The 25,278-nt window shown below is 52.1% G+C and overlaps 1 protein-coding gene across 3 annotated transcripts in view; it reads right to left on the bottom strand.

The window, feature by feature from the left end:
• Positions 1-3,840: 3,840 nt before the first annotated feature.
• The window catches only part of PLA2G4E (phospholipase A2 group IVE), a 59,307-nt gene continuing 37,869 nt past the window's right edge, over positions 3,841-25,278 (bottom strand). For all 3 annotated transcript variants that reach the window (XM_045771360.2, XM_045771370.2, XM_087859298.1), the window contains 17 exons: positions 24,567-24,698; positions 23,610-23,650; positions 21,543-21,585; positions 20,634-20,697; positions 19,575-19,735; positions 19,386-19,475; positions 18,974-19,011; positions 16,926-17,061; positions 15,527-15,663; positions 13,120-13,342; positions 10,582-10,696; positions 9,984-10,121; positions 9,522-9,629; positions 8,778-8,981; positions 7,781-7,947; positions 6,380-6,563; positions 3,841-5,940 (listed from right to left, as the gene is read on the bottom strand). In XM_045771360.2, the coding sequence (XP_045627316.2) occupies positions 5,723-5,940; positions 6,380-6,563; positions 7,781-7,947; positions 8,778-8,981; positions 9,522-9,629; positions 9,984-10,121; positions 10,582-10,696; positions 13,120-13,342; positions 15,527-15,663; positions 16,926-17,061; positions 18,974-19,011; positions 19,386-19,475; positions 19,575-19,735; positions 20,634-20,697; positions 21,543-21,585; positions 23,610-23,650; positions 24,567-24,698 (2,199 nt within the window). In that variant the 3' untranslated portion in view covers positions 3,841-5,722. The remainder of the gene's footprint in view (positions 5,941-6,379; positions 6,564-7,780; positions 7,948-8,777; positions 8,982-9,521; positions 9,630-9,983; positions 10,122-10,581; positions 10,697-13,119; positions 13,343-15,526; positions 15,664-16,925; positions 17,062-18,973; positions 19,012-19,385; positions 19,476-19,574; positions 19,736-20,633; positions 20,698-21,542; positions 21,586-23,609; positions 23,651-24,566; positions 24,699-25,278) is intronic.

The following is a 25,278-nucleotide window of genomic DNA, read 5'->3' on the forward strand; positions in this document are numbered from 1 at the left end:
CATGCCACAATCTACAAGAAACTCGAGAACATGATGCTAAGTGAAACAAACCAGTTACACAAAGACAAATAGTGTCTGATTCCACTCTACGAGGTATCTAAAGTAGTCAAATTCATAGAAACAGAAAGTCGAACGGTGGTGACCAGGGTCTGGAGGGAAGAGAGAATGGGCAGTTGTTTGGTAATATAGAGTTTCAGTTTTGCAAAATGAAAAAATGCAGGAGATCACGACAATGTGATCATAGTTAACATTATTGGCCTCTACACCTAAAAATGGTTCAGATGGTAAATTTTACCTTATGAATATTTTGCCACACTTAAAAAAAAAATGAACGTATAGGGTTTTTGTACTTTTGGAAAAAAAATTAAAGTATCTAAGGAAGTGAAAACATGGGAAAGATAAACCCCAAAATAGTAATGATCTCTGCATTTTGGAATGATAAATGATCTTAGTTTCCTTCTTTATGTGCTTTAGCTTTTTTCAGATTTTACACGATAATTATGTTCTTGCTTTATAATCAGAAAAAACATTTGAAGGAAGAAAAAAAGTTATTGCCTTTCATCTTTAAAACCAGTGAAAGTCCTGAAAGAGCCTGGCCCAGAGGACACATCATAATGCCTTACTTTTCTCCCTTCTCTGGCTTCATACGACGCAGCCCCCGCTTTCGTATTCTCGACCCGTCCTTAGCGGAGCGGGAGACAACGCGCGCTCCTCGGGAACGTCATCTCGCATCCGTGTGCGAGCTGTGACCCTCTGTTGGTTTTCCTTCTTCAGACTCAACAATCCCAATTGCAGTCACCTGTTCGCTTAAATCCAATAGTTTTTTTCAGGCTAAAATTTTTCGGAGACTGGTGTTAGTTACCTGGATTTTTGTTGGATTAAATAATTCGTAAAATAAGTATTTTGATAATAAGACTCAACAACTCTCTTTGCTATATGGAAATTTTAATTGTAATGCTTGTGGAAGGGCTTTTTTCTTCTTATTCGTAGTAAGTTCATGTTCACAAGGCTTGTTCTACATATATAATTTTTATATAATTAATATTTTATATAATATAATTTTTATATTATATAATTAATATAATTTTATATAATATAATTAATTTTTATATTACATATTTTTCAATATATAATTATATATACATAATTTTTTTTTAGAGAGAGGGAGAGAGTGCATGCTCATGGGTGTGAGCAGGGTAGGCAGAGGGAGAGAGAGAATCTTAAGCAGGTTCCACACCAAGCCCAGAGTCCAACATGGGGCTCCATCTCACAACCCTGAGATCATGACCTGAGCCGAAGTCAAGAGTCAGACACCTCACTGACCGCGCCCCCAGGCGCCCCTGTAGATTATGTGCAGCGGTGGGCTCTATGTGCATACCAAGTGCCTTGTCTTACTCTGGAACTTTCATTCCCAGAGTAGTTAAAGGCCTGAGAGACGCATGCTAAAGAGATTAGAGGAGGCACTTCGGCCTGGAAAGAGCCCTCTTCATTCTCAGACACACCTCTCCTTTCTCTGTGGCCACTTACCCAGGTCACTGCTGCCACTGGGCGATGTACCTTATAGTCGGTACTTGCAGTAAGACAGCCAGTTGCCTATACATGGTCCGTTTTTCCGCAACAGAACTCTCATTTTTAGCCAGGCACATTGCCACCCAGGTAAAAACAAAATTTCCCAGTCTCTGTGCAATTAAGTGTGCATAAAACCAAGTGCTGAGACCAATGTGTGGGAGTTGCTGGAAGTCTCCCTTAGAAAGAAAAGAGTTCAATCTTGCTCTCCCCTTCCTCTCTCCTGTAGTGTGGGATAGGGCTATGATGGCTGGAGCTTCAGGGCCCATCTTGGACCATGAGGCCAAGGACTACACATGGAATGGTAAATCGGAGCTGGGAGGAGCAGAACCCTGGACATGCCGGGCCCGCCTCGGACGGCCTCCCTGGGGGCTTCTTTCACATGAATGTATTGAAGCCGCCATTTGTTAGGTCTCTGCTAGTCAGAGATGAACGTAATTCCTAACTAACACTGCATTTGTTCCTAGAAATGGAATCTGCAGTAAGAGAACCCAAAATGTGACATTCCCTTGGTGGAAGAGAGGGAGGGTCAGCATTAAAGAAGCAATTACTGCAGGCTGAGATTTAAAATAGAGCCACACGTATTTTTCGAAATGCCTACTATGGAGAGATGGGATCTTGGTCCACTCCACTTGAATCCAGGCTGGCTTGTGCGTGCTTCTGCCAACTGCGTACTGTGGAAGTGATGTCCTGTGACTCCTGACACTAGATCATAATACACCATGCACCTGTCACTGTGTAACACTCACTCTTGGAGCCCTGAGCTGCCATTTAAGAAGATTGATGATCTTGAAACCACCATGCTGGGGAGGCCACGTGAAGGTGCTGACAGTCAATCAAACTGAGCCTGTCCTTCAGCCCTCCCGGCCTCTCTCACCCAGGCACCGCACATGTGAACGAAAGAGCCATCTCAGAGGTAGATCCTTCAGCTCCGGCTATTCCAGACCGCAGCCATCTGAGCCCTCCCCTGGCAGTTCAGGTCATTTCAGCGGAGGCCCACACATGAATAAGAGTTGTCTTTGTTGTGCCCTTTCTAAATTCCTGACCCAAAGAAGCTGCGGTGGTTCTTTTATGCCGTTACATTTGGGTTTTTGTTTGTTTGTTTGCTCATCAATAGATAATTGGGACAACTGGTAATTCTCATTATCTTAAGGTAAAAGTTTACTTTTTTGTCCCAGAAAAGAAGTTCAGAGGTAGGCAGACCAGGGCTAGTTTGGTGTGCTCATGGTCCGCAGGAGTTCAGATCCCTTTATCCTCCCTGCTACCTGGCATGTGGACAAAATGGGTGGAGCTCCAGCAGCCATATTGAACCAGAAGGCAAACTTGAGGATGGCAGAAGCAAGAGCTGAAAGGAGCCTAGGTATCTGCTAAGAAATAGAGGAATCAATTTCTTCTATCTTCTTTAAGACACTCTTAAGAATCAAAAGATCAAAAGTTTTTGGATCTTTTTGATTATTTAACGAAAAGTAACGTTAACTGGTAGAGAATTTGAATAGATGAATCAAGAACTTAGGAACTGGTTTGGCTAGAGCTAAAGGTTTGAGAATTTTCAAGATAGAAGTGGTAGTTGAAGTTCTGGGTGTAGAGGAGATTGCCTAAGGAGAGTATGGAGTGAGAAGAGAGGAGAGCAGAGCAGAGAACCTCAGGGAACACCAGCATTTAATGGAGGGCAGGGGAGGTGAGACTGCAGGAAGGGCTGGAAAGTGGGAAGGAATCCAGGAAGGATGGTGTCCAGCAAACCTGGCTCCTTCCCTCTAGGGGGAAGCCTAGTTGGCAGCCCCTAATGTGTTCCCCATGTGTACACAGCTAATATGGAACTTTCCCTTTGTTTTGCAAGGCTGTTTTGATGAAGCCCTTCTACGTGGGACCAGAAGGAAGCTCCTTGAAGTGTGGGGTCAATTGTTAATCATTTTTATTTTCCCAGTGCCTACCACAGTGACTGGCATGTAGCGAGAAGGCAAGAAATATTTGCAGGCGGAACTGAGTTGAACTGCTGTTGGCAAGGAAGTCGTGGGAAGGGAGGGTTTCAGGAAGGAGGAGTGGTCTGCAGTGCCAAATATTGAGAACAATCAAGTAAGATAAGGCCTGGAAAGGGCTGGTGCCATTTGGCTCAGTGTATCTGGCAGTCAGGACATTAGTGACCTTGGGGAGAAGTGTTTTCACGGGGACGTGGGGAGAGAACACAGTGGTGGGTGAGAAGCCTAGGCAGGGGTGAGGGCAGGAGGTAGGCTGGTTTTGCAGCATCAGATAATGAATGAAGATGAGTCAACAGCATTTACCCACATGGCCATTTTATTCTGCGCTCAAATAATATAATGATTTTATAAGCCTCATTGTACACACTTTGACGAATTCAAGGCAGGGCTGTCTTCACTGTACAGCAAACAGGTCTTACAGCGTGGCTCCCTCTGATTTAAGGAGAGCCTGTTTGTTGTCGACGGAGAGAAAAGATGTCAAAGTGGTGGCTGCTGGCTGCCCTGGCGGAGGGGACGGGTGGCGTCCCAGTTCAGCGTTATCTGGGTGGGGACCAGTTTTGCAGGTCCAGGAGCCCTGTTTACCAGGGGCTTAGGGGAGTTGATGGATTCCTGCTTTCCAAGCTTATAGGAGAGTATGGCATCAATCCACACCACTCAAATTTACTATGTGTAGCCTCATGGGGATGGGGTACGGGGTGCCGCAGAGAGGAGGTGGGAATCTCCTTAAAATGCAGATTCTGATCCAGCAGACCTGGGCTGGTGCCCAGGCTTCTGCATTTCTAACCAGTTCCCCCACCACGCTTTGAGTAGCAAGGATGGATTTTGGAAGCCGATTTTTCTGAACTTTCATTGCTTGTCACCACTCATCATCTCCTAACCACCCAAGGATTGCTTCGGGAGCATAGAGGCCAGGAAAGAGGGCCAAGTCTTCCAGGTGTGCTGGGCTTCATGCGGACCACACGCCTTTCTGGTCGCACCTTCCATCGGCCTGGGCATCTCCATGGCTCAGGTTACGTATTTCTTTAGTCGAGTTCCTAGCCTGATGGGAGGCCTGGATTGATGGGCTTCTCTGTGGCCCAGGGCTTTCCCAGTGATCTGTCTGCCAACCCTTGGCAAGGATGGATGGCCTTCTTCCTCAGGGCTAACCTACTCCTTTAAGGATTGATTCTTCTTTGTTTTGTTCTCTCGGGGCGACTCTCCAAGGGCTGGGGATGTGCTGGCCACGGTGTTTACATGAAAAATAAGACGAATCCCATTTAGAAATAAATAATCCCATCTGGAAACTGGGGAGGAAGGTGGGAAGAGAATGGAGGAGTGCTCCTGGAACAGGCTGGTCGGCGAGCGCTGGCCCGATGCCTGACTGCGTTTACCTGCTCAGACGTCCCTGAGCTGCGCCCCGGATCCTTGTTCGGTGAATGTGAGCAGCAGACGCGAGCTCTGCCTGGCATTTCACTGGCGCTGGGTACTCACGTGAGGCTGCCTGGTTGAGATCCCAGGGCTCACCGGTCCTGGGGCTCTGAGCGCCTAGAGAGGGGCTGCTGAGACCCGTCAGTCACCTGTTTGGCTTTGTTGCTGACGAGACCAGGGCTCGGTCTACTGCTCCGTCTAGATCTTCTGGCATCACACTATCTATGAATACCCTGATTCAAAACAATGAAAACCACAAAATATAATAGCCTATAAAAATCATGGCTGCCTTAAATTTAAAAAGGCGTTTTCCCAGTGAACCCAGAGTACTCCTCAGGTCCTCCTCTTGTTTATTCCTGGAGGCCTGCTATGCCAGGAGGCCGAGAGGAGTCGAGTCGAGGGGGCTTGGAGCTCCAGCTCGCAGGCTGAGGTTTCTGGGGAACCTGTCTCTTCCGCAGGCCACACTTTTATTCTTCACACTTTGGGCATGTGCGGGACCCTGTGGCTACTGGACACCCCTCCCTTCAGGGAAAGGCATAAAAAAATTTCTGTGGGTCTAAAATCCCAACATATGCCCATGTTATGTTCTTTTGTCTCTTTCTCTCTATCTCCCTCAACTTTTTAAATTTTTCATTTTTCGTTAGAAAGCCCAGGTCAGCCTGCCTGTCCCCCTTGCCGGAGAGCAGAGCTGGCTGTGCAGGCTGGTCAGCCCCGATGGGCTCGGTGCCGCTGGCCATAGAAGCAGACACAGGATCGGTGTGGCTTGCCGGGACTTAGGAGGGACACTGGCTCTTCAGACGTTTCTTCTCCACCGCCAGTCTCAAGGCCTGAAGGAGCTTGTCCTTGTTATTCAGGATGTTGTACTCAGAGAGCTTCACCAGCTTGTCAAAGGCAGCCTCTGTGTATGTCAGCTCCTTGGTAGCGTATGGAGTTTTGGGGCCATAAATGTCCACGTGGCCCTGTTCCAGCTCCTCGGGGCTTCGCTCCACACCTGGAGGCAGCAGAAGGACTTGCTATACACAGAGGGTTGTAATGACTTGTGTCTGTATCTCTCCCCATGGCCCATCCCAGCACACGGGGGCACACACAGCCGTACGAATACGCACACACACACGCACGCACGCGCACACCTCCAAGCTTCTCAGGGGAGGGATGCAGCTTGCCCATCTTAGGGCCGCCCTAGCAGGACACAGTGCCAGGCACCTATTGGGACGTCAATAAATGTTGAATGACAGAAAGAGTAGAGGATGACATTGCTGGCTCATGCAGGGCTGGGGGGCTTTGCTTTCTTCCCCAAGCCAAGGTTGGTTCAGACTAGAGCTAAGCTGGGCTTCCCTGTTAGTAAAGTCAGAAGACTGTACAAGTCTAAAGATAGGAGCTTTCAGCCCAAGGCCAGCGGGTGGTGGGAACCGAGTTTGGAGGTGGCTTACCTGGGGCCTTGTACTTCTGGAAGGTGTCGTTGATGAGTGGGAAGAAAAGCACGATGGGGGCATCAGGCTCCTGGGGGTTCTCCATCAAGTAGCACTCCTTGAGGCTGTCCTCGTCCTCTTGCAGCTCGTATTTGGGGAAGGGGATGTTCTGCACGGTGCAGTACTCACATGTTTGTTTCATTGGCTGGAATAGCACAGGACATATTGGAGGATTAGGAGGGGTGGGGGTGGTAAGCGACATGGAGTTCTTAGACCCAGCTTCCTGATTTCCGCAGCCAACCACTCAGGTCTCCAACTACTTTGCCTCCTGGTGCTATTTTTAGAATGAAGGACCTGAGGCAGTAGGTTGGTGTGCGTCCAACTGCAAGCTCCTTCTGAAGGTGGACAGGAGCCCTTTCAATGGTGCTTCACCCAAACACAGACCTGGGTAGGTGTGGGTGGCAGCCTGAGCGTGACTGGAGCTATGCCACGTCTGGCCATGTCTGGCCAGTCTCCTGTCGGTTGTGCACGGCCTTTGGAACCGACAAAGGGCCACAAGGCTGGAAAGGACTCTGAAAGGTCATCTTTATAAACATGACAGAACAGAAAAAGCAGCGGACTGAGTGTCAGAATCCCCTACTTCCGCCCTCGTTCCAAGCTCACTAGCTGTGCGATCTTGAGCAAGCCACCTTCCCTCTCTGTGCCTCAGTTTCCTAACCTGTAACATGGGAACAAGAGCAGTTGTGCCATCCACCTCAAAGAGCTGGTGTAAAGATCAAGTGAGAGCACGTGTAGGGAAGCACGTTATCACTCATTTGTAAACTTGCGCCCTTATCATTGGTGTCATACTTATCCTCTTTCCTGGGCTTCAGGATAGGACTGTATTAAAGGACACCAAAAACCAGTTTCTTTCCCCTAAAAGGCCAGAACTTTTCAAAGGTAAATAGAGAAAAATAAATAAAAACCTCTGGTCCTGGCTTTTAATATAATCACATGGAGGGGTCATATTTCCTAGGGAAAAGGACAATGTTATTATTTTGAAAATAGGACATTATAAGCTCTTGAAGTGGTACAAAACTTTAGAACTGACTGGACTCCATTAAGGTTATTTTTTTAAAAACTCCTTTTTTTTTTTTTTTGCAGCTGATGAATTGCCAAACACAGCAAATGCTCAGATAATATAATTGCTGAAATAAAACTGGAATTCACTCCATGGCCTCTTTAAAGCCCACACTGCATGTGAGGGCCAGCTGGCCCCCCCTGAGGTTTGGACGGCTAATCTCACATCAGGTAGTGCAGCTTGAGTTGCTCTGATGCTAAGTCTTGGGGCCTGCGGGGAGTGCGTGTTCTCCCAGTTCCCAGTTCCGTGCAGGCTCAGTCAGTGGCCCGGCTCAGGCAGGAGCCTTCCTTTGTCACACTTGCCTTTGTCTGGGACCCAGCGCAGTAATTGAGGTGAATGATGAGGTCGACTTTTCTCTCGGGCCTAAGGAGGGGCGGGTAGCTGGAGTTGACGAAGAACGCAGTGTCCAACAGGCACAAGTGGTTCACGGACTCTGTCAGCTGGTTCGGGAAACCATCTAGCACCGTGTCTGAAAGCCAGGATTTCCAGTTACCATCACGCCCTGGTGCCCTGATCTCAGCGGGCGGTCACAGGCAGCTGGTGTGGATGGAATGTCCTGCCTGGAGCTCCTTCACCTGGGCCTGGGCCTTGGGCGCTCCCCCGGGGAGTCCCAGTGCCCCTTGGGGTGAGCTGGTGCAGAATAGCATTATCTTGGGGTTGTAGCAAGCCTTTCATGGAACACATGTAGAAACCCACTCTGACTCGGCCACAGAGCTCAGGGGGTCGCAGCGGTATAAGACTGTCCTGTAAATTCGTGCACAACCTGGGCCCAGAGCCAGCTGCTGTTTCTGCCCCAGACAGTGAGAATGAGGATCATTAGGCCAGGCCAAAGCAGCCACTTGCAGGCTGTGTGGCCAAGGAGAATACCAAAGATGGGGGCAGGTCAATCTTCGAGCCTTAGTGGGGTGGGGAGGGGCACCGAACTGAGGCCGCATGACCACAGTTTAAGACCTGGCTCTGCCACTTACCATTTGGGGGTTCTTGAGCTGGACCATCCCTGCCCAACTCTCGGGGGCACCATTCACATTAAAAGGTGCCCCCAGAGCACAACGAAAGAAAGTCAGGGCCCACGTTTCCCCAACAGGGTCCTAACTTCTACCTGCTAGGATTATAGTACAGATTCAAGTAACTACATACCAACACTGCTCCAGCTACGTTCAGAACCTCACCAAACATGGAATACACCACGAGGAGAGTCTGCCCCCCGCCCCCAACGGACATGGTCATCCTTCCCCCACGGCAGCTTCAACAGGCACTTTCCCTTTATCCAGGCAGGGGCAGGCTGCCAGGGAGGGTTACCTCTCCACATGGAGAACTGGCTGTTCTGGAGGTAGTCGGTGTGCAGCTGCAGCCCCAACAGGAAGTTGTGGAACTGGGACACGAAGGCCCGGTGCGTGAGGATGCTGCGGAAAGTATTGGACAGCCACGACCCCGGGATCACCACCGCAGTGTCCAAGACGTTGGCATCACATTTGGGGATTTCAGGCAGGAGGGGCTCATCTTCTGCAGGGGACAGGGGGATGCAAGGCGGGTCACAAGAGCTGGGGTCCCCAGATGGCCCAGGCGAAGCCTGCATGGTTACCCGGCACCCAGGGGTCAGCCACTGTAAGTGAGGTTTACACCTTCCTTGCCTGGTTGTTAAGGCCCTGGCCTTGGAGCCGGGAGGACCCAGGTGAGAGACCAGGGACAGGGTGGTGAAGAGGTGAGAGGACAGGTAAGGGGGGTGGGTAGAGAGGATAGGGAACCTAGAAGAGCCAGCTGTAACTGTACTCGTGGATCCCTACCCCCTTAGCTCTCTGGGCACTGTGCCACTCTGCCGGCCCCTCCCCCACCCCCAGTCAGGCCCAAGCTGGCCCCTGGAGCTTGTGACGGAGCCTCGATCACCCTCCCCTCCAGGCAGGGACGACCTCACCTTAACTGCTTTCTCATCTCTGAACCACAGACATGATGTTGAAACATGTGGCAGGTAGACTGGGCCTTGGTTTGTGACCCACCCCTCCCCTGCATCACCCAACCAAGAGGGGAAGCTGTGGGGTCACCCACCGATATCATGCACTCTCTCCCTCGTCCACCTGTGGAAAAACTCCTCCGAGCTTTGGGACAGATTCCAGGCATCAAGCAAGTTTAGTGAGAAGATACTGCTCCACAAGCCTAGGGAGCAGGACCAGTGTGAGCAGCTCTGCCCCAGAGCCCCCAGCCGCCCGAACGTGCACTGCTTCTCCCTTGGCCTTGATGTTGCCTCCTGATCAGGCTGCTCAGGGGGTGAAACAGACTTCGGTTTCCCTCCCCCCCACAGGGCAGTGGGACCCCCATGACCGATGAGGGCGTGCTGGCAAATGCAGGAGGGTCCCATGCTCAAGGGATAACCCAAACCAGCACCTGCACCTAGGACAAGATCCTGGGGGAATGGAGCAGGCCTCCCTGTCACTCCTCTAATTCAAAGGAGGGGGGGGGACTGCCCAGGATGGGGTGAGGTGCCCACAGGCCTCCAGGGCCAGGAGTCACCTAGCATGTAGCACATTCGCGACTCTGGGATCCTCTTCATCAGCCGCCCCATGAAGAACTCGGAGCCGAAGAGCTCGGTGGGGATGAAGGCCCCGTACTTCTGCAGGCCCACCTCGTAGGGGGAGAACTCGCACCACTCTGCACAAGAGGCAGCAGGGCGGGGTGTCAGTCTCAGACCTGGGCAGCCCTGCCCTCCCTCCTCAGGGCTCCTACAGATCCTGGGCCTTGAGGGGCCTGAGACAAGGAGGCCGCAGTTCCCCCACAAGGCACATGGGGGCGCTCACGACTGGCTTCTGCGGGCCGGGCAAACCAGCTTTGCAACCTGCATGGCTCATTTGCTCCACCAAACGGGATAAATAGAGGCCACAACCGACCTCGAAGCAGGGCAGGTTTCTAGAGTCCCACACTCTGGGCACCTTAAGTACCCCTGTCCCGTCAAACCTCTGCTGCTAGAAAAGCCACAAACCCCCACCAGCCTGACCCAGCCACACAGAAGGGGTGGCAAAGGTATGTGGTGGGTTGTGTGTGTGCTGGGGCGCTGGGTACCTTTGCCTGCTGAGAAGGGACACCCTTATAAGTTTCTAGCCACCGGTGTTACCTCTGAAATCCTGGTTGCTTACATCATCCTTGACATTGATGGTGAGGTAGATGGGCAGGGGGTTCTGGCCCTGGCACAAAGCAGCACGCTGATCTGACAGTTTGGATTCATTTCTCTGTGGGAAAATGAAATGATGAAGGAGAAGAGGCAGGCTGGAGTCAATGCAGAATAAGGGGGACGGTCTGGAACACCAGCAGGCTGTTCCTGGCTCCTGAGCCCACCCGGCCGCTGTGTAGGTCCCAGCTGACACCACTCAAACCTGCTCTTAAAATGTACCCATAGAATGTTTGCTCGTTCCTGGGCTATCCACCATCCCAGACGTATGGACAGGAGTGGGACCGAATCTATAGTTTAGGGTTGTCCCTCAGAGTCCCAGGATTCTCCTTATGTCTCAAGGACCAAAGAAAGAAAAGGTAGGGGTGGAAAAGGACACCATTGTCCCTCTTCATCCCCATCATCTTCCACCCCACGTACACTGGAGCAGGTCCATTTTTCTTATCTGCTTTGCATGTTGGGCTTCCTCATAAAATTTGTTTGGGAGGGGGAAAAAAGCTGCTTTAAAAAAATTTTAAACAAAAGGCTTGGAAACGGTGCACAGCTGGCAGCCAAGGTCCCTCTAAGTCCCCAGAGCATGGTGCTGCTAAATTGGAGGGGAGCCTGCGGATCAGCCAGGGCCACTGGCCACCTCCTGAAATGAATCAGCCAGTATAGACAGGCCAGTTGGGGGGTCTATGCTCTGACCCTAGGCTCTAAGCTGCCTGCTGGATACCCATCCGTGGTTATTCAAGTGTGCGAAGGTCCCTGACCCTGTGTGGGCTACAAAATACACATGTGGGACAAACAACTCTTGGGTCTCCCTTGAAAGGCAAGCAGGTACCTGTCATAACGGCCCAGAGATCTGGGCACCGCAGAGCTGACTGTCCTGGAAGTAAACTATAGACTCAGGGAAGAACACAGTCCATACTCATTGTCAAGGGGGCCCAAGGGAAAGACGCTCCTGCCTTGGCCAGAGTGAACAGCAGAGACCTCCTAATTTCAATCCTACATTTGCTTTCCTGGGAACTTTGGCTCCTCCTCATTCCAAATCCTAGGCACCACTCAGGTGTCTGTTGTCAAAAGCCGGGGTGCTTTCCTCCTCATCATCCGCGGCACTGAGTATTGTTAGAAATATTAACTACCACTCATTGATGTAGTTCCCATTGAAGGAATAGCACAGAGCAGGACCCGCATTTAAACCCCATCCTGCCTGAATCCAAAGGCCAACGCCCTCCGTCTCTGCCTGCCCTGCTTCATCATAAGCACAGGTTAGATGGTGGGTTATCAAGAGGGGGAGGGTGGGTGGGATCCGTCAGAAGCTGTGAGCGCCTCAGTTCGGAACCCCCATTGCCTAGCACAGTTTATGACATGCAGGAGCTACTTAATTTTTTTGAAAGAAAAAAAATGAAGGAACGAATGCCCTTTGAAGATGAGGTTTAGGTCACCCTTCATTTTAGGGATGACCTTCATCTAGGGACCTCCTAGAAAATAATTTGTTATCCTTCCATCTCCTGGCGAGTTCTGTTTGGAATTCAGAACTCCTTAGATACTTTTGGGAGTGGGGCAGAGAACTGTGGGTCTGGAGAGAAATTAAGTGGGAAGCTCTGCTTTGGGGCCAAGTGACAGCCGCAGTTGGCTCCTCCCTGTGGCCTGTGCAGCTGAAGGGTCTGGGTGTTCGCTGAGCTCGGGACCACAGTATCCCCCTTGATGCCACCGCTCCACCACATCCCCCAGGGCACCCCCAGCAGCTGAAGCCCCCAACACAGACTGCTTCTCTTCTTGGGCACACAGGGCTCAGACTGTTGGATCTCAGAGCAGGAAGGAACCTCCTGGGGCCCATCCTCTGTGAGGCGGCCATGAGAAGGAGCCCTACAGACCTTCAGCTACAAGGAGTATAATTGACTCTGAAATCCATGGCTGGGTTTGTGCTGGGGTCACACTTCCCACGCGGCTGCTCCCAGCACATGACTGAGAGCAGCAGGGATCCTGAGGCAGGCGCATTCATGCCCATGGAGGGCACCAAACCCCTCTGACAGACAGCTTGTCTAGAGGACTTTCCAAGGGCCTTGCTGAACCTTCTAGACCAGCAGTCTAGGATGCTTCCACCCAGCCTTTCTTCCCTCTCTTCTCCACCTGGGGTCAGACTTGTATCAGGGTCCGATGCCTCTCCAGGCTCCTCCAGCTCCCTCCCCGTGTTCTCTCGTGGTGTCTTGGCATGGCTCTCAGAGGGCATGCTGCCACTCTGCAGGACTGCACCTAAGCCATCCCCACAAGGGTCTCAGTCATACACTAAGGGGATGTGGGAAGACAATTTCACCATCTTCCTCCATCATGCGCTTGGGCACCTCATGCTTCCTACAGTCCACAGATGAATCTGCAGGTCTAAGCTAACTTCCTTCTGCTGAGAAGTCAGTCCAGATCCCCCCCACCCCCACCCCATGAAGAGAGATAGCTGGTCAACAGCCAGGGCAGGCTGGACCTCAGAAGAAGCTGAGCACCTACCTCATCCCCCAGACAGGCCTCAATCAGCAGGCCCCAGAAATCTGTAAAGGTGACCTTGTAGCCTTCCTGGCTGCGCTGCCGAAGCTCCTCCTGGAATTTGGACAGCTGGTCTGGAAACAGGGCAGGCATCTTGTCCTTGACCACATGCCTCCGTGCCTCAAATATGGCGGGCTCCAGGTTTTTGGAGGACCAGTCGGGGTCACGGTATAAGGTCGCCATGGTCCTGGAGAGAGAGACATGCATGGGGATAGAACTGAGCCAGTCCTAGTCCAATCAACATTGGACCCTGGCCAGAGAGATGGTGGACAGATTGTGGGAGACCCTAACTCACCGGGAGAGGAGCTTGGAGGAAAGGGGTGGACATTATTATTCATAGTCACAGTGGCCACCGTGTGCCTAGTATAGCATGTTGCTTAAGAGTGAGGATGCTGGGAACACCTGGGTGGCTCAGTCAGTTAAGCATCTGCCTTCAGCTCGGGTCATGATCCTGGGGTCCTGGGATTGAGCCCTGCATCAGGCTCCCTGCTTAGAGGGGAGTCTGCTTCTCCCTCTCCCTCTGCCCCTCCCCTGGCTCATATTCTCTCTCCTCTCTCAAATACATAAATAAAATCTTAAAAAAAAAAAAAAGAGTGAGGATTCTGGACCCAGATCTTCCTGTTCAAAACCAGACTCTGCCACTCACGAGCTGTGTAATCTTGAGCGAGTTATCTAACTGCTCTTCACATCAGTTTCCCCATCTGTGGAGTGGAGAGAATTATAATCGTAGCTACCTCAAAGAGTTACTGTGAAGATTACACGAGTTAATGCAATTTAAAGTGGTTCGAACAGTAACCAGCACAAAGTGCATGCTGGGTCATGGGTGATGAGGCCAACGTTAGAATGCAGCCTTGCTGATTCTAAATCTTGGACTCTTTCCACTCTGCCACCTTCATTCCCATAATTACGATGCTGGCTACAGATTTATTTCCCCTGCTTCTCTTAACTTATATGTGGGCAGAGGGAAGGAATTAAACAAAGACAGAGATCCCTCTAGCCCTGAGTCTCTTCTTGGCCTGGACCCAGCTTTTCTGTTAATGTCAGAACAGCACCCGGGAACCCCATGTCCTAGGTGACCTTGTCTGCAGCTTCACTGTTATCTGAACAGTGGCCTCTTCCTTCACAGGGCTTGTTTCTGATCTGGGAAGGTGGTGGTTGGTCAAGAGATGTCATCGACAAAAAGCACCCTGCTCTCCGTAAGATTCACTCTTATATGTTTAAAGAGCTTTCAAAACCATTACAAATGGTTGATTTTAAAAGAATACTTCCCAGTGCTTTCCCAGGCCAGGTGACACTTCCCCCTCCCCCCACATTCCCCTAAGTTCCTCCTAGTCTCCTGCTTGGCCGGCAGTGCTAGAAGGATGCAGGCACCCCTCGACCCTGATGGAAGCAGGTTTTATCTCCTTAGTGTACCACCCATGGGCTATGCCAATAAATGTCAGCTGTCCTTCTGTTCCATCTGGGCTGAAGCCTCAGAGTTCCTGATGCACCAGCAGCCCTTGGCCTTCCAAGGGCAAGTTCATGTCCACTGCTCAAATGAAAGTTACCTAGAGCTCCTCCAGGATGAGGGGCCAGCTTGGGACCTCAAGGGCTCAGAGGCCCACCAGTCCCTGACAGAAGAAGATGCAGGCCTGGTGGTCAAGGGACCCCTCCCACCCTGGACCAGGGCTGTGTTATGACTTCAGTCTTAAAAATATTCTATCATAAAAATATTAAAAATTATGTTTTATGATTGTTATATAAAAACAAATATAATAATGTTGTTTATTAATACATTTTCTTCAACCTAGAAGTTCTTTTTTTTCCCCCCTATCTTAAAAGAAAGTAAAACCTTGTTGTGGGCCTCTACAGGCACTGTGGGCCCTAGGCACTGTGGCTCCTGCAGAGAAGTTGACCTCACACTGGCCTCGCCTTGGGGGGCTCGCTCTCCTTGCTCACCAGCAGAGAGTGACGAAGCCGCCAGGGCAGAGAGAGGGGCGAAGATGGGGGTGGGTTGGGGCGGGGGCCGCCAGAGCAGCTGGGCCGGCAGGGTCGGAGAGGGCAGCTGCCTCTGCCCGCAGGATGGGTCCGTGGCAGGAGTGGTTTCTGCACAGCCAGCCACCTCGTCCCCGCATCCCTGCCGCAGCCCCGAGGCACCCAGCACTGGGAGCCTCTCACAAAGACCCCGTGGGGTCAGTGCTATTGTCATCCCCACTTTACAGATTCGGACACTGAGTCTCCGAGAAGTGAAGCCGCTGCCCAAGGTCACACAGCTGTAAGGGGCACAGCCGCCCCGGTTTGCCAGTCACGCTGCCTTGGGGCGGGGAGAGCCCCGGCCGGCCTGGCGACTGCTTGCTCTGGGCTCCCGCGGGCAGCGGCCCCCAGGCCTTACCAGGTGGCCCCGGACAGGCCAGTGATGTAGCTGGCACAGTTCAGGAGGTTCAGCTTCTGCAGCCCCAGCAGGTGGCCGTACATGGCGGTCATGGATCTCGTTCCGCCCCCCGTCGCCATGATGGCTATCAGCGGCACCTGGGAGCGTACAGACGCAGACTGTTGGGGCGCTGCGGGCTGGGGGACATGGACTGACAGACAGGCGCTTAGGAAGAACGGTGGAGGAGGGAGAACTGGCTACAGACAGCAGAGAGCGAGACACTGAGTGACCTGAAAACTGCCTTTCACAGAGTGGTGGGCCCCCTGCTAGGTCTAGAATTTGATCTTCGCTCCAAACCCCATAGTTGGTGAGGGTGAACGGCTCTGAAGCGTCCCACAGCTTGGTCAATCAGAACGTCGTGGCTGAAAGAGTTCTTAGCACTGTTCGTCTAGCGCCCAGTTAACAGGTGCTGACACTGGGTCCAGCGGGCCAAGGGATGCTCTCGAGAACCCAGCCAGTGTGCGAGTCCCTAATGGTTCCTTCTGGGTAAGGATAGGATATTAGGGCACCAGGCCCACACCTGGCACATGACAGGTGCTCAGTATATACTATATGCACAACAGCAGGAATCACTGAATTCTCGACATGGGAAGGAGCAGGGCTGTCACCTCTGGATTTACATAGGGTTAAGATGCCCTTGGTGCTTTTCCCTAAAGATGGGAGAGTGGGGAGGGGGATCCTTGCCAAGATGTACTCTCTTTGAGCAGGGCCGGTGAGATCCTTCTGTCTGCTAAGCCCCATCACAGCCCTCCTCGGGCATGAGGGCTCCATCCTCTTGCCTCGGGTCAGCCTCAGGAGACAGGCCCTTGGAAGATGACCTGCTGCCTGGGGGGGGGGGTGGGGGGTGGGGACCTCAGTCCTACCAGGGAGGTGACAAAGGGCTCTAACCAAGGCATGCTTTCTGCCCCGTGGGAAGAAGCTAGCCCTGCAGGGGAGGCTGCTGCTCTGTAGTTTCCCACTGCTGTTTTTCTGGGGAGTTGTGTATGTGTGCATATTTGGGAGGAGAGAGAAGTCGAGAACAAAGAGCCCAGGGCCTTTTGGGTGGAGGTGGCACTGGCTGGGGAGAGGAGGCCATTGTGCCCCTGCATAAGTAAGACTTCACTGTCAGCTCAGGATCTGTTCGTGCATGGGGAGGAGCAGCGGGGGCTCCTTCCTTTCTCTCTCTACTTTGCCCTCCCCTTGCCGACACGCAACTGAATCACACCCAGCACAGCCCTCAGCCGGGCACCCAGCAAAGGCAGTGGCGAGGCCACCATGGGGCAGAGAAGGGCTTGGGGCTGGCCGGCAGGGTGCGGTGTGGGTGGGACGGGCTCGGCTCAGAGGGGGACGAAGTCCGGCCGGCAGACCTCTGCTTACTCACCTCGTCCACAGGCAGGTCGGCCTCCAGCTGCAACACCTCCTGCAGCGCCTGCGCCACCACCGGCTTCCGCTTCTGCAGGAACTCCTGCTCTGCCGGGCACAGGCTGAAGCCCAGCCGCACGTCCAGCGTCTGTGGGCTATGGGGACAGGGGACCGTGATAAGCGGGTCTGTAGACGTCACCGCCATGAAGACATGGCTTTAGGGTCCGTGGGGCGTAGGCTTGAAGCCTGGTTCTGCCATATACCATCTCTGTGACTTGGGGTCTCTGTTTTCTCTTCTGTAAAATGGGGCTAATCGTGCTTAACTCGCCGCACTGTCTCCAGCACTTAATGGCAAATGGAAAGCCCCCAAAGCCTCAGCTGACACACTCTGAGCAGGTCCTCGACAAAATTGGGACTCATCCCGAACCCTCTGCATCCTCAGCCCGATCTGGAAAGTCCAGGAAGGCTTCTCCCAGGTATCTTCTAAAACCCGAGGCTAGACATGGGTGACAAGGAGCCCTGGGGTCCTTTTGGCCAATCCCTCTGGACCAGGCTCTATAGTAAGGGCTTTCCTGTGGAGTCCACATTCCTTGGTAAGTTCTCCCTGCTCCTGGAGTAAATACTCCTTCTGTGTGTCTGTGCACCTGACAAAAAGCCTTCATAATCCTGCCATCACCCTCTCATCCCTACAGATCTGCAAGGCAGGAGTCGTAGCATGTCTAACACTTTTTACCATATCCCTGCCCTGGATAAGTCCAGGCTCCTGGCCTGGCAGCCAAGACCCTAGCTGATCTGTGCAACCTCACCTTTTGCAATTTCTTGGAAGGGCCCATTGGCTTTCAGATCCCAGAAGCAGTCCTGTTTCCGAGGCTTTGTGCAGCCCTTGCCCTCCCCAGAAGCTTCCTCCCTCTGCCTACTTACATCCCTGGTGTCCTCCCAGGCTCAGGTCCCCAGGGACTCTGGGTGAATGGGCATTGACAATTTTTGACCTCAGTCTTACTTAGTGGCCCGAGTCACCAACCAGACCACATGTCCTTGAAAGCAGAGCCTGGGAGCTCTGCCATCATGTTTCCTCCATGTTGAGCACAGGCCTAGAGACACAATTATAAGGAAATAACTCTTTCCTTGGCCTCAACAAAAAATAAATAATAAAACAACAGTAATGACAACACTGGTTGATAGTTGCTGAGTGTCCCTCTTGTCAGACAGATCACTGATTTTTGACAAGGGTGTCAAAGGACAATTCAGAGGGGAAGAATAGTCTTTTCAACAAATGGTGTTGAGACAACCGGATATTCACATGCAAAAGAATGAAGCGGGATCCCTATCTCACCCTGTATATGTAAGTTAACTCAAAACCTGTTATAGACCTAAATGTGAGAGCTAAAACCACAAAACTCTTAGAAGAAAACGGGAGTAACTCTTCATGATCTTGGATTAGGCAATGGTTTCTGAAATAGGACACCAAAAGGATGGGTGACAAAAGAAAAAATGTGCATGCACCAGACTTCACCAAAGTTCAAAATGCCTTTGCTTCCAAGAACATTGTCAAGATTGTAAAAAGACAACCTCCAGAATGGGAGAAAATATGTGCAGATCATATATCTGACAAGGGACTTGTATGCAGAATATAAAAAGAACTCTCACAACTTAACAATGAGAGGCGAGTAACCCACTTTAAAAAAATGGACAAAGGATTTGAATAGACAGTTCTCCGAAAAAGATATAAAAATGGCCAATAGGGGCGCCTGGGTAGTGCAGTCGTTAAAGCGTCTGCCTTCGGCTCAGGGCGTGATCCCGGCGTTCTGGGATCGAGTCCCACATCGGGCTCCTCTGCTGGGAGCCTGCTTCTTCCTCTCTCACTCGCCTGCTCTGTTCCCTCTCTCGCTGGCTGTCTCTCTGTCACATAAATAAATAAAATCTTTAAAAAATAAAATAAAATAAAAATGGCCAATAAGCCCATGGAAAGATGCTCAACATCACTGGCCATCAGGGAAATGCAAATCAAAGCCACACTTCACGCCCTAGGTTGAGGAAGTCAGAGGGATAGACAGGAGGGTACTTTACCAGGGTGTAGACTTCATGTGTAATTCACAGTTCTCGCCCTGGGAAGGGAAAGACAGCAGCTTTTCAGGGATGACAATTTAGAGCCAAGTTGTCCCAAGCAAAGGAGGGGCATCTCACCACACAGTCCACCCTGGCTGACTCAGCACACACATGTGCACACGCATGTGCACGTGCGCACTCGCTGCCCTCATCTCCCCTCCTGGCTTGCCTCTATGATCCTCAGCTCAGCCTCTACACATTCTCTTTGGCTCCACAGCGCAGCCCGCAGTCTCCTACCCCACAAGCCTCCTCTGCCCCACCTGAGACAGCCCCCCACCGCGTCACCTCCGCCCCATGCCCCCCCATCTCCCTCCGGAGCTGTGGGCTGTGGGCTGCGCTGCTCAGGGGCTTCTTCTCGCACCCCGGCCCTTACCACCGGCAGGGTGACGGTCTGGCCATCGGGGAGGCAGTCAAGGGGCTGGAGGACAGGGCTGTTCTTCCTGTGTGCACAGCAGCAGCAAAGCTGGAAGGATGGGCGGGTTCTGTGAGGGGGTGAGGGGCTCCTCTGGCAGCCCCGCCTGTGCCAGTCCCCTCCACCACCCCCACCGCCACTGTCTCGTACCCCACGGCTGCACTGGCTCTTGGGCACGTCCACGTGCATGCAGGGCTGGAAGTACTTGGGGTAGTGGAAGCAGGCTGGGTTTGGGGGGCAGGGCTCCTGGCAGCACGAGACGCGTTGGGTGTGCTCGAAGGACTCCTTCACTGTCACCAGGAGGTCCTTCACTGGAAGAGAGGACAAGAGGCCTGAGCCCCTAGAAGCCTCTCACTCCTCCACCCTAGCTTGGACCAGGAGAAAGCCAAGCTGGAAGAACCCCCGGGATGGGGATTTAGAAGCATCTAGGGCACTGATTAAAACGCCTCAGAGTTTCATTCTGTAGGGCTGGGCAGGGCCCAGGGATCTGTATTTAACGAGGCTGTGTGTGATGCGGACAAATGAGGTCCCCAGCAAGCCCTGAGATGTTGAGTCCTCTGGACTGGTCCTCTTAGATTCTGCTTCTCCGGGAGGTGTCCTCTTAGATTCTGCTTCTCCGGGAGGTGTCCTCTTAGATTCTGCTTCTCCGGGAGGTGCCCTGCATATGCCCTCACCATACAACCAGTTTGGGGGTGCAGCTTCTTCCTCCCTCCCTCTCCCATGTGCATGCAGCTGCCCTGCTCTCCTCTCTTGGGACGGGGCTGGAAGCCTTGCATGGGTGAGATGGGGTGGAGCGGTGAACAGAAGTGTCTTGTAACTGTGGATCTCTTAGGTCCCTGCTGGCCATAACATGCCAGGACCCTCTGTGGGAAGGGGTACAGCTAGAGGGGCCATGGGTGCTGTCAGCGCCCACCTGCCCTGGGGCTGACCACTGTACCAGACCAGGCATGCAGCACCACCCCTGTGGGCAGAGAGGGCCGTGCTGTGCCGCTGAGCCCAGCCCAGGGTGCTCGTCAGGCCTGAGAGGTTCTGAGGTCCCATGGGTGCTTGGAAGAGCAGGCAGAGGGTCCCTACAGAGGGTTCATGACCCCTGAGGGTGAGGTGATCCCGAGGAGCCCCGGCCAAGCTCAATGGGGACTGAGCCCAGGGCAGCTGTGGGAAGAAACACTGCCCACCCCCACTCCCAGCAGAAGAGGTCAAAGGACTCACTTTGCCTGCTCTTCCTCCGCCTCCTGCATTCTGCATGAACCTCCAGGCGGGAGACTTGCCGAGACTGCAACAAAGGAAGGGAGGGTCAGTCTGAGCACCAGCTGCCCCTTCCCTCTGCCAAGCCAAATGGAGATGAACCAGGGGATCAATTCAGCACTAGTCTGATTTTGGGCCGGCTCCAGGAAATGATGGTGTGCAGATCACATTTTCTGAACCCAATCAAGGCTTGTCATCTCATTAAGAGATGGAGTATTTGAAAATGAAGCTGTCCTGAAAAATCTAGGCTGTATGGTCATCATTCACTAGGGGTGATGTTCTCAGCTACACATCAGGGATGGAGGCTGATTGGTCCAAAATAAAAAGAGGCAACATTGCACCGTGAGCTTTGGAATGAGAACTTCCAATAAAATAGTCTTCTAAAAGTCAGATTCTCTTACCACAGCCTCCCCAAGACTGATTTCTGGGGGAGTGATCTCCTCGAATCCTGAGGCTTTAGATGCATTTAACTGAAATATCTGTACCGATAGCTGAATTATGAAAATCTTTTAAAGCACTGAGCTGGTAGAGGAGTTGGAGCCGGAGGGAAATGGGACAGAGGCTGAATGTGGGAGGAGGCTGCTTCCAAGTAGGTGCTTTTATTGGGGGGGGGTTCCCAAGGGGAGGGATGGTCCTTGTGGGATAGGGGATGCTGGGCCAGGGTGATGGATGCCCCAGCTCCCGCCTCCCCAGAAGCAGGGGCCTGGCCCACCCGCCCAAGCCCCTGTTGGTCTGCTTTAGTTGGTCTGACTCCTGGCAGGCTCTGGGACAAGGGCTCAGGTGGGCTGTGTTCTCTCCCACGGTTCTGTTCCCCCTGGGAGCAGCAGCCAGGTGTGGCCTCCAGAGCTACAGGAACCTGGAAGGACAAATTACCACCAGCACGCCATTGGTGATGAGGCTCTCGGGTGGAGAGGGACTGGAAAAGAAAGGGAGACTCCCGGTCAGTTATGTCATTCTTGCTTGATTTCTCAAGAGGTGTTAAAGAACCTATAGGGTCAATAATGAGACGGCAGAGCCTCCCTGATCCTTGTCAAAAATAGCAGCTTAAGAAACCTTAGATCGCGGGGCGCCTGGCTGGCTCGGTTTGTTAAGCCTTCGCCTGTGGGTTAGGTCACGCTCTCGGGTCCTAGAATGGAGTGAGCCTTGCATGAGGCTTCCTGCTCAGTGTAGAGTCTGCTTCTCCCTCTTCCTCTGCCCCAACCTACCGCTCGCTTGTGCTCTCTCTTTTTCTCAAGTGAATAAATAAAATCTTAAAAAAAAAAAAAGCAACCTTAGATCTGTGGATTGTCAAGGAGAAAAGTAGCATACATTTTAAACAGAATAGGAAAAAAAAATCAATGTATAGGTTGGAAGGAGGAGAAGAGTTCCTTTTTTTTTTTTTTTTTTTTTTTTAAGGATAACTGTTCTATAAATGCCCTGCCAGATGCCCAACTGTGCTTTAGGGCCAACTATAAGGAGCTGTGAAGATGAACAGGGGGCAGGAAAAGGCCCGAGCTGGCCACCTAGAGCAGATGTGAAGAGTTCTGGAGGCAGAAATGACCCAGTCTCCTTTCCGTGCTTTATTTAATTCATGCATTTAACAAACAGTTCTGACCCAGCCAGAGAGGGGCCTGGTGCATATGAAACGTCTTTACGCTATAAAGTCAAGAATATCAGTCTCCAAGGTCACAATTAGCCTAGGGGAGTCTACAGCCTCCCTTGCCAAAATTAGGCCCGAGATGATTGCGTCTCCAGATCAACTCTAACTACCAATTTCGACATGTTTCATTTTGTAAGCTACAATGAATTTTCCCCCAAGTCTTGCTGAATTAAGAATTGGAGGAGAGAGCGCAGATGTTCCTCAATGGGAGACAAAGTTGGTTTTAATTTGTTAATCAGCCGTTGATGGGAAATGAGGCACCCCAAAGAGTTCCAAGCGCCCCTACGGTAGAGGACTCTCTTGGAGTGCAGTTTGACAAGCTTTCTTGTTCTAGCCGCTGCCTCTCACCCTCCCCCCTTTTCCTGGGCTGGTCCTAAGTCCAGGGGCTCAGCCCTAGCAGGGCTACGGAGAGGAGTTGGCTGCCCAATCACAAGGCACGCTGGCATCCTGAGCAGGCTTGTCCCTTCTCTCCCCTTCTCTCTTTGTCCTCTTCTCCTTATCTTCCAGCTCTGGGGCCAAGTTCTACTCAAGTGCCCAGCATAGTCATATCTCTAGGTCCCTGGGTCATTTTCCTAGTTGAAAATGATGGGAAATAACCCCTCATGTTGGACCTGAGCATTTCCTTGGTTGTGGTTCCAGAGTTGGCTACAGAGGGGGACAGGCTGCTTCAGGCCAGGGTTTGGGGGAGGTGTTGTTTTTTTTTTTTTTTAAGATTTGATTTGAGACAAAGAGAGAGAGACAGAGAGAGCACGAGCAGGGGAGGGGGGGAGCAGAGGGTGAAGGAGAAGCAGAAGCTGAGCAGGGAGCCAGACACAGGGCTCATGGGGCTCCATCCCAGGACCCCGACATCATGGCCTGAGCTGAAGACAGACGCGTAACCCACTGAGCCACCCAGGTGCCCCTGGGGAAGTTTGTTTTAACCATTCAGGGTCAAGAAGGAGACCCCCTGGTCCTGACCTCTTTCTCAGCCTGGCCTCTCCAAGGCCCCATCACTGTGTGGCAGGAATTCTTCCCAGAGGCCACTCTCAGGAATGCAAGGGAGCTGAGGCAGGCAATTTGGCCAGAATTCTAGATCTTTGAAGCAAAACTGTTGTCAGTAGAACAAGATGAGTAGGGGTGGGGCCCAGGCACCTACAGCATTTAGAAGACCCAAGTGATTCAGAGGCACAGTGTGGGGTGCCAGGGGTGAGAGTGGGAGAGGGGAGGGCAGCAAAAACGCAGACTAGGCTCTGAAATGCCTGCCCGGAACCACTTGGGAGTCAGGACCATGGAGGGGTCCTAGGGGGCTGGGGCCTACTCACCTCTCCTCCAGCAGGAACTCCACCTCCAGCTCTTCCATGCCCTGGCAGAGGGATAAGGGGAAAGCAGCTGTGATCTGGGGCTGCCCCTGTCGCCCCAAAACATGTCCCCTCAGCTTCCCATTGCTCTCCTGCCTTCCCAAGGGGCTCAGCACCTTGGGCAAGGGAGAGCTGAGATACCATCCCCAGCCAGCTCAGCTCTGAAAGATAGGTGCCCCTTCCCCCATGTATTCCTTCACACCCCTTGCTGTGTAACTTCAGGAAGTTGTGACTTCATTGGACCCAAATTCCCCTGCCAGAATGTAAGCCAGGCAAGAGCAGGGAGACTCGTCCTCTGCCGTGTCCCCAGGGCCTGGAACGGTGTCCGGCCTGTAGTGGGAAATCAAGGATTTGTTGAATGATTGAATTGATAACAGCATGGTCTTTTCCAGCTCTGATGTTCTCTGATTTGCAGGTTTTCCCTTCTTTACCCTCATCTGTCCTCTGTCCCCTGGGCTATCTCAGCAGCAGAACTCTGAGGGAAGAAAGGGAACCAACAACTCCATCTCCATTTTGTACGGTGAACAGTGCTAGGGGCCTTAATTATGTGTCCTTCTCATGTCTATTTGTCTTTCTTCCCACCTATTTCTCCTCCTCCTAGCGATCCATATTCCCGTTCACCCACTCCTTCATTAGGCCTGCCTCATGTTTGTCCCTCTGAGGTTTTGCATTTCAGTGCCACAACCACCCTGTGAGGGAGGCATCACCGCTGCCATTGGACAGATGAAGAAACAGAATGCAGAGGAATTACACGCATTCTGCGAGGTTACACAGCTAGTAAGCATAGCACTGGGACTGAGCCAGCGGTACTGTTGTTTCCTGACCCGGCGACACAGAGAGAAGACCGTAGAGTGGCACCATGGACATAACCAGCTGCTCCACATGAGGCAGGAGGCTGAGGGCCTGCACACCAGCACCCACCTCTGGGTTGAGTGGGAACTTCACGTGGGTTTTCTTCCGGAAGCAGAGTTTGGTGAGGTCATAGAGGATTGTCAAGAGATGGTCATCTGGGGTCAGTGTGTCTTCATCACAGACGCTCAGCTCTAGCACGTTCTAGGGGAGAAAGGAGGGTGCAAGTCTGGCTACTGTGCTTGCATAGACCCATTTTCCTAGCAAGGAGGTGGGTCTGAGGGATGGCGAACAGCACAGAGCTCCCTGCTCAGGTGTGAGAGACATCTGTAGAATAATGAACCCAGGGGGGATAGTGTCTAAACTAAACTCCTTTCTAACTCTCTGAAGACTTCCTGACCCTCTGCTCTGATTCTCCTGGAGAATTTTGCTCTTTTGCAAGATTGGCAAGGGCCTGTGAAGAGTGAGGGATATCATTTCACCTGGGGGAATAATGGGAGGCAGAGGGAGGCAGAGCAAGCAAGACCCTTGCCAACTCATAGACTGTGTTTAGCACTGGAGTCCCAGGAGCTGAAGACAGCCCATTAAATGCTAGAAAACCCAATTCAGGGAAGGTAACACCTTAATGTTCCCGGGAGGTGATGTGGCAGATTACAGGGATTCTCATACTTGATGGGCTTGGGGTGAGGTGTTTAAACTCTATCTTCTGATTTATCAGCCCCTAAAGAGGTCTCATGGGTGGTCCCAAAGCTGCATGTCAAGAGTTGAGCAGCTACCTGACATC

Source organism: Ursus americanus, chromosome 36, assembly GCF_024610735.1.
Source record: "Ursus americanus isolate L20-20 chromosome 36, mUrsAme1.1.p, whole genome shotgun sequence".
Classification (NCBI taxonomy): Eukaryota; Metazoa; Chordata; class Mammalia; order Carnivora; family Ursidae; genus Ursus; species Ursus americanus.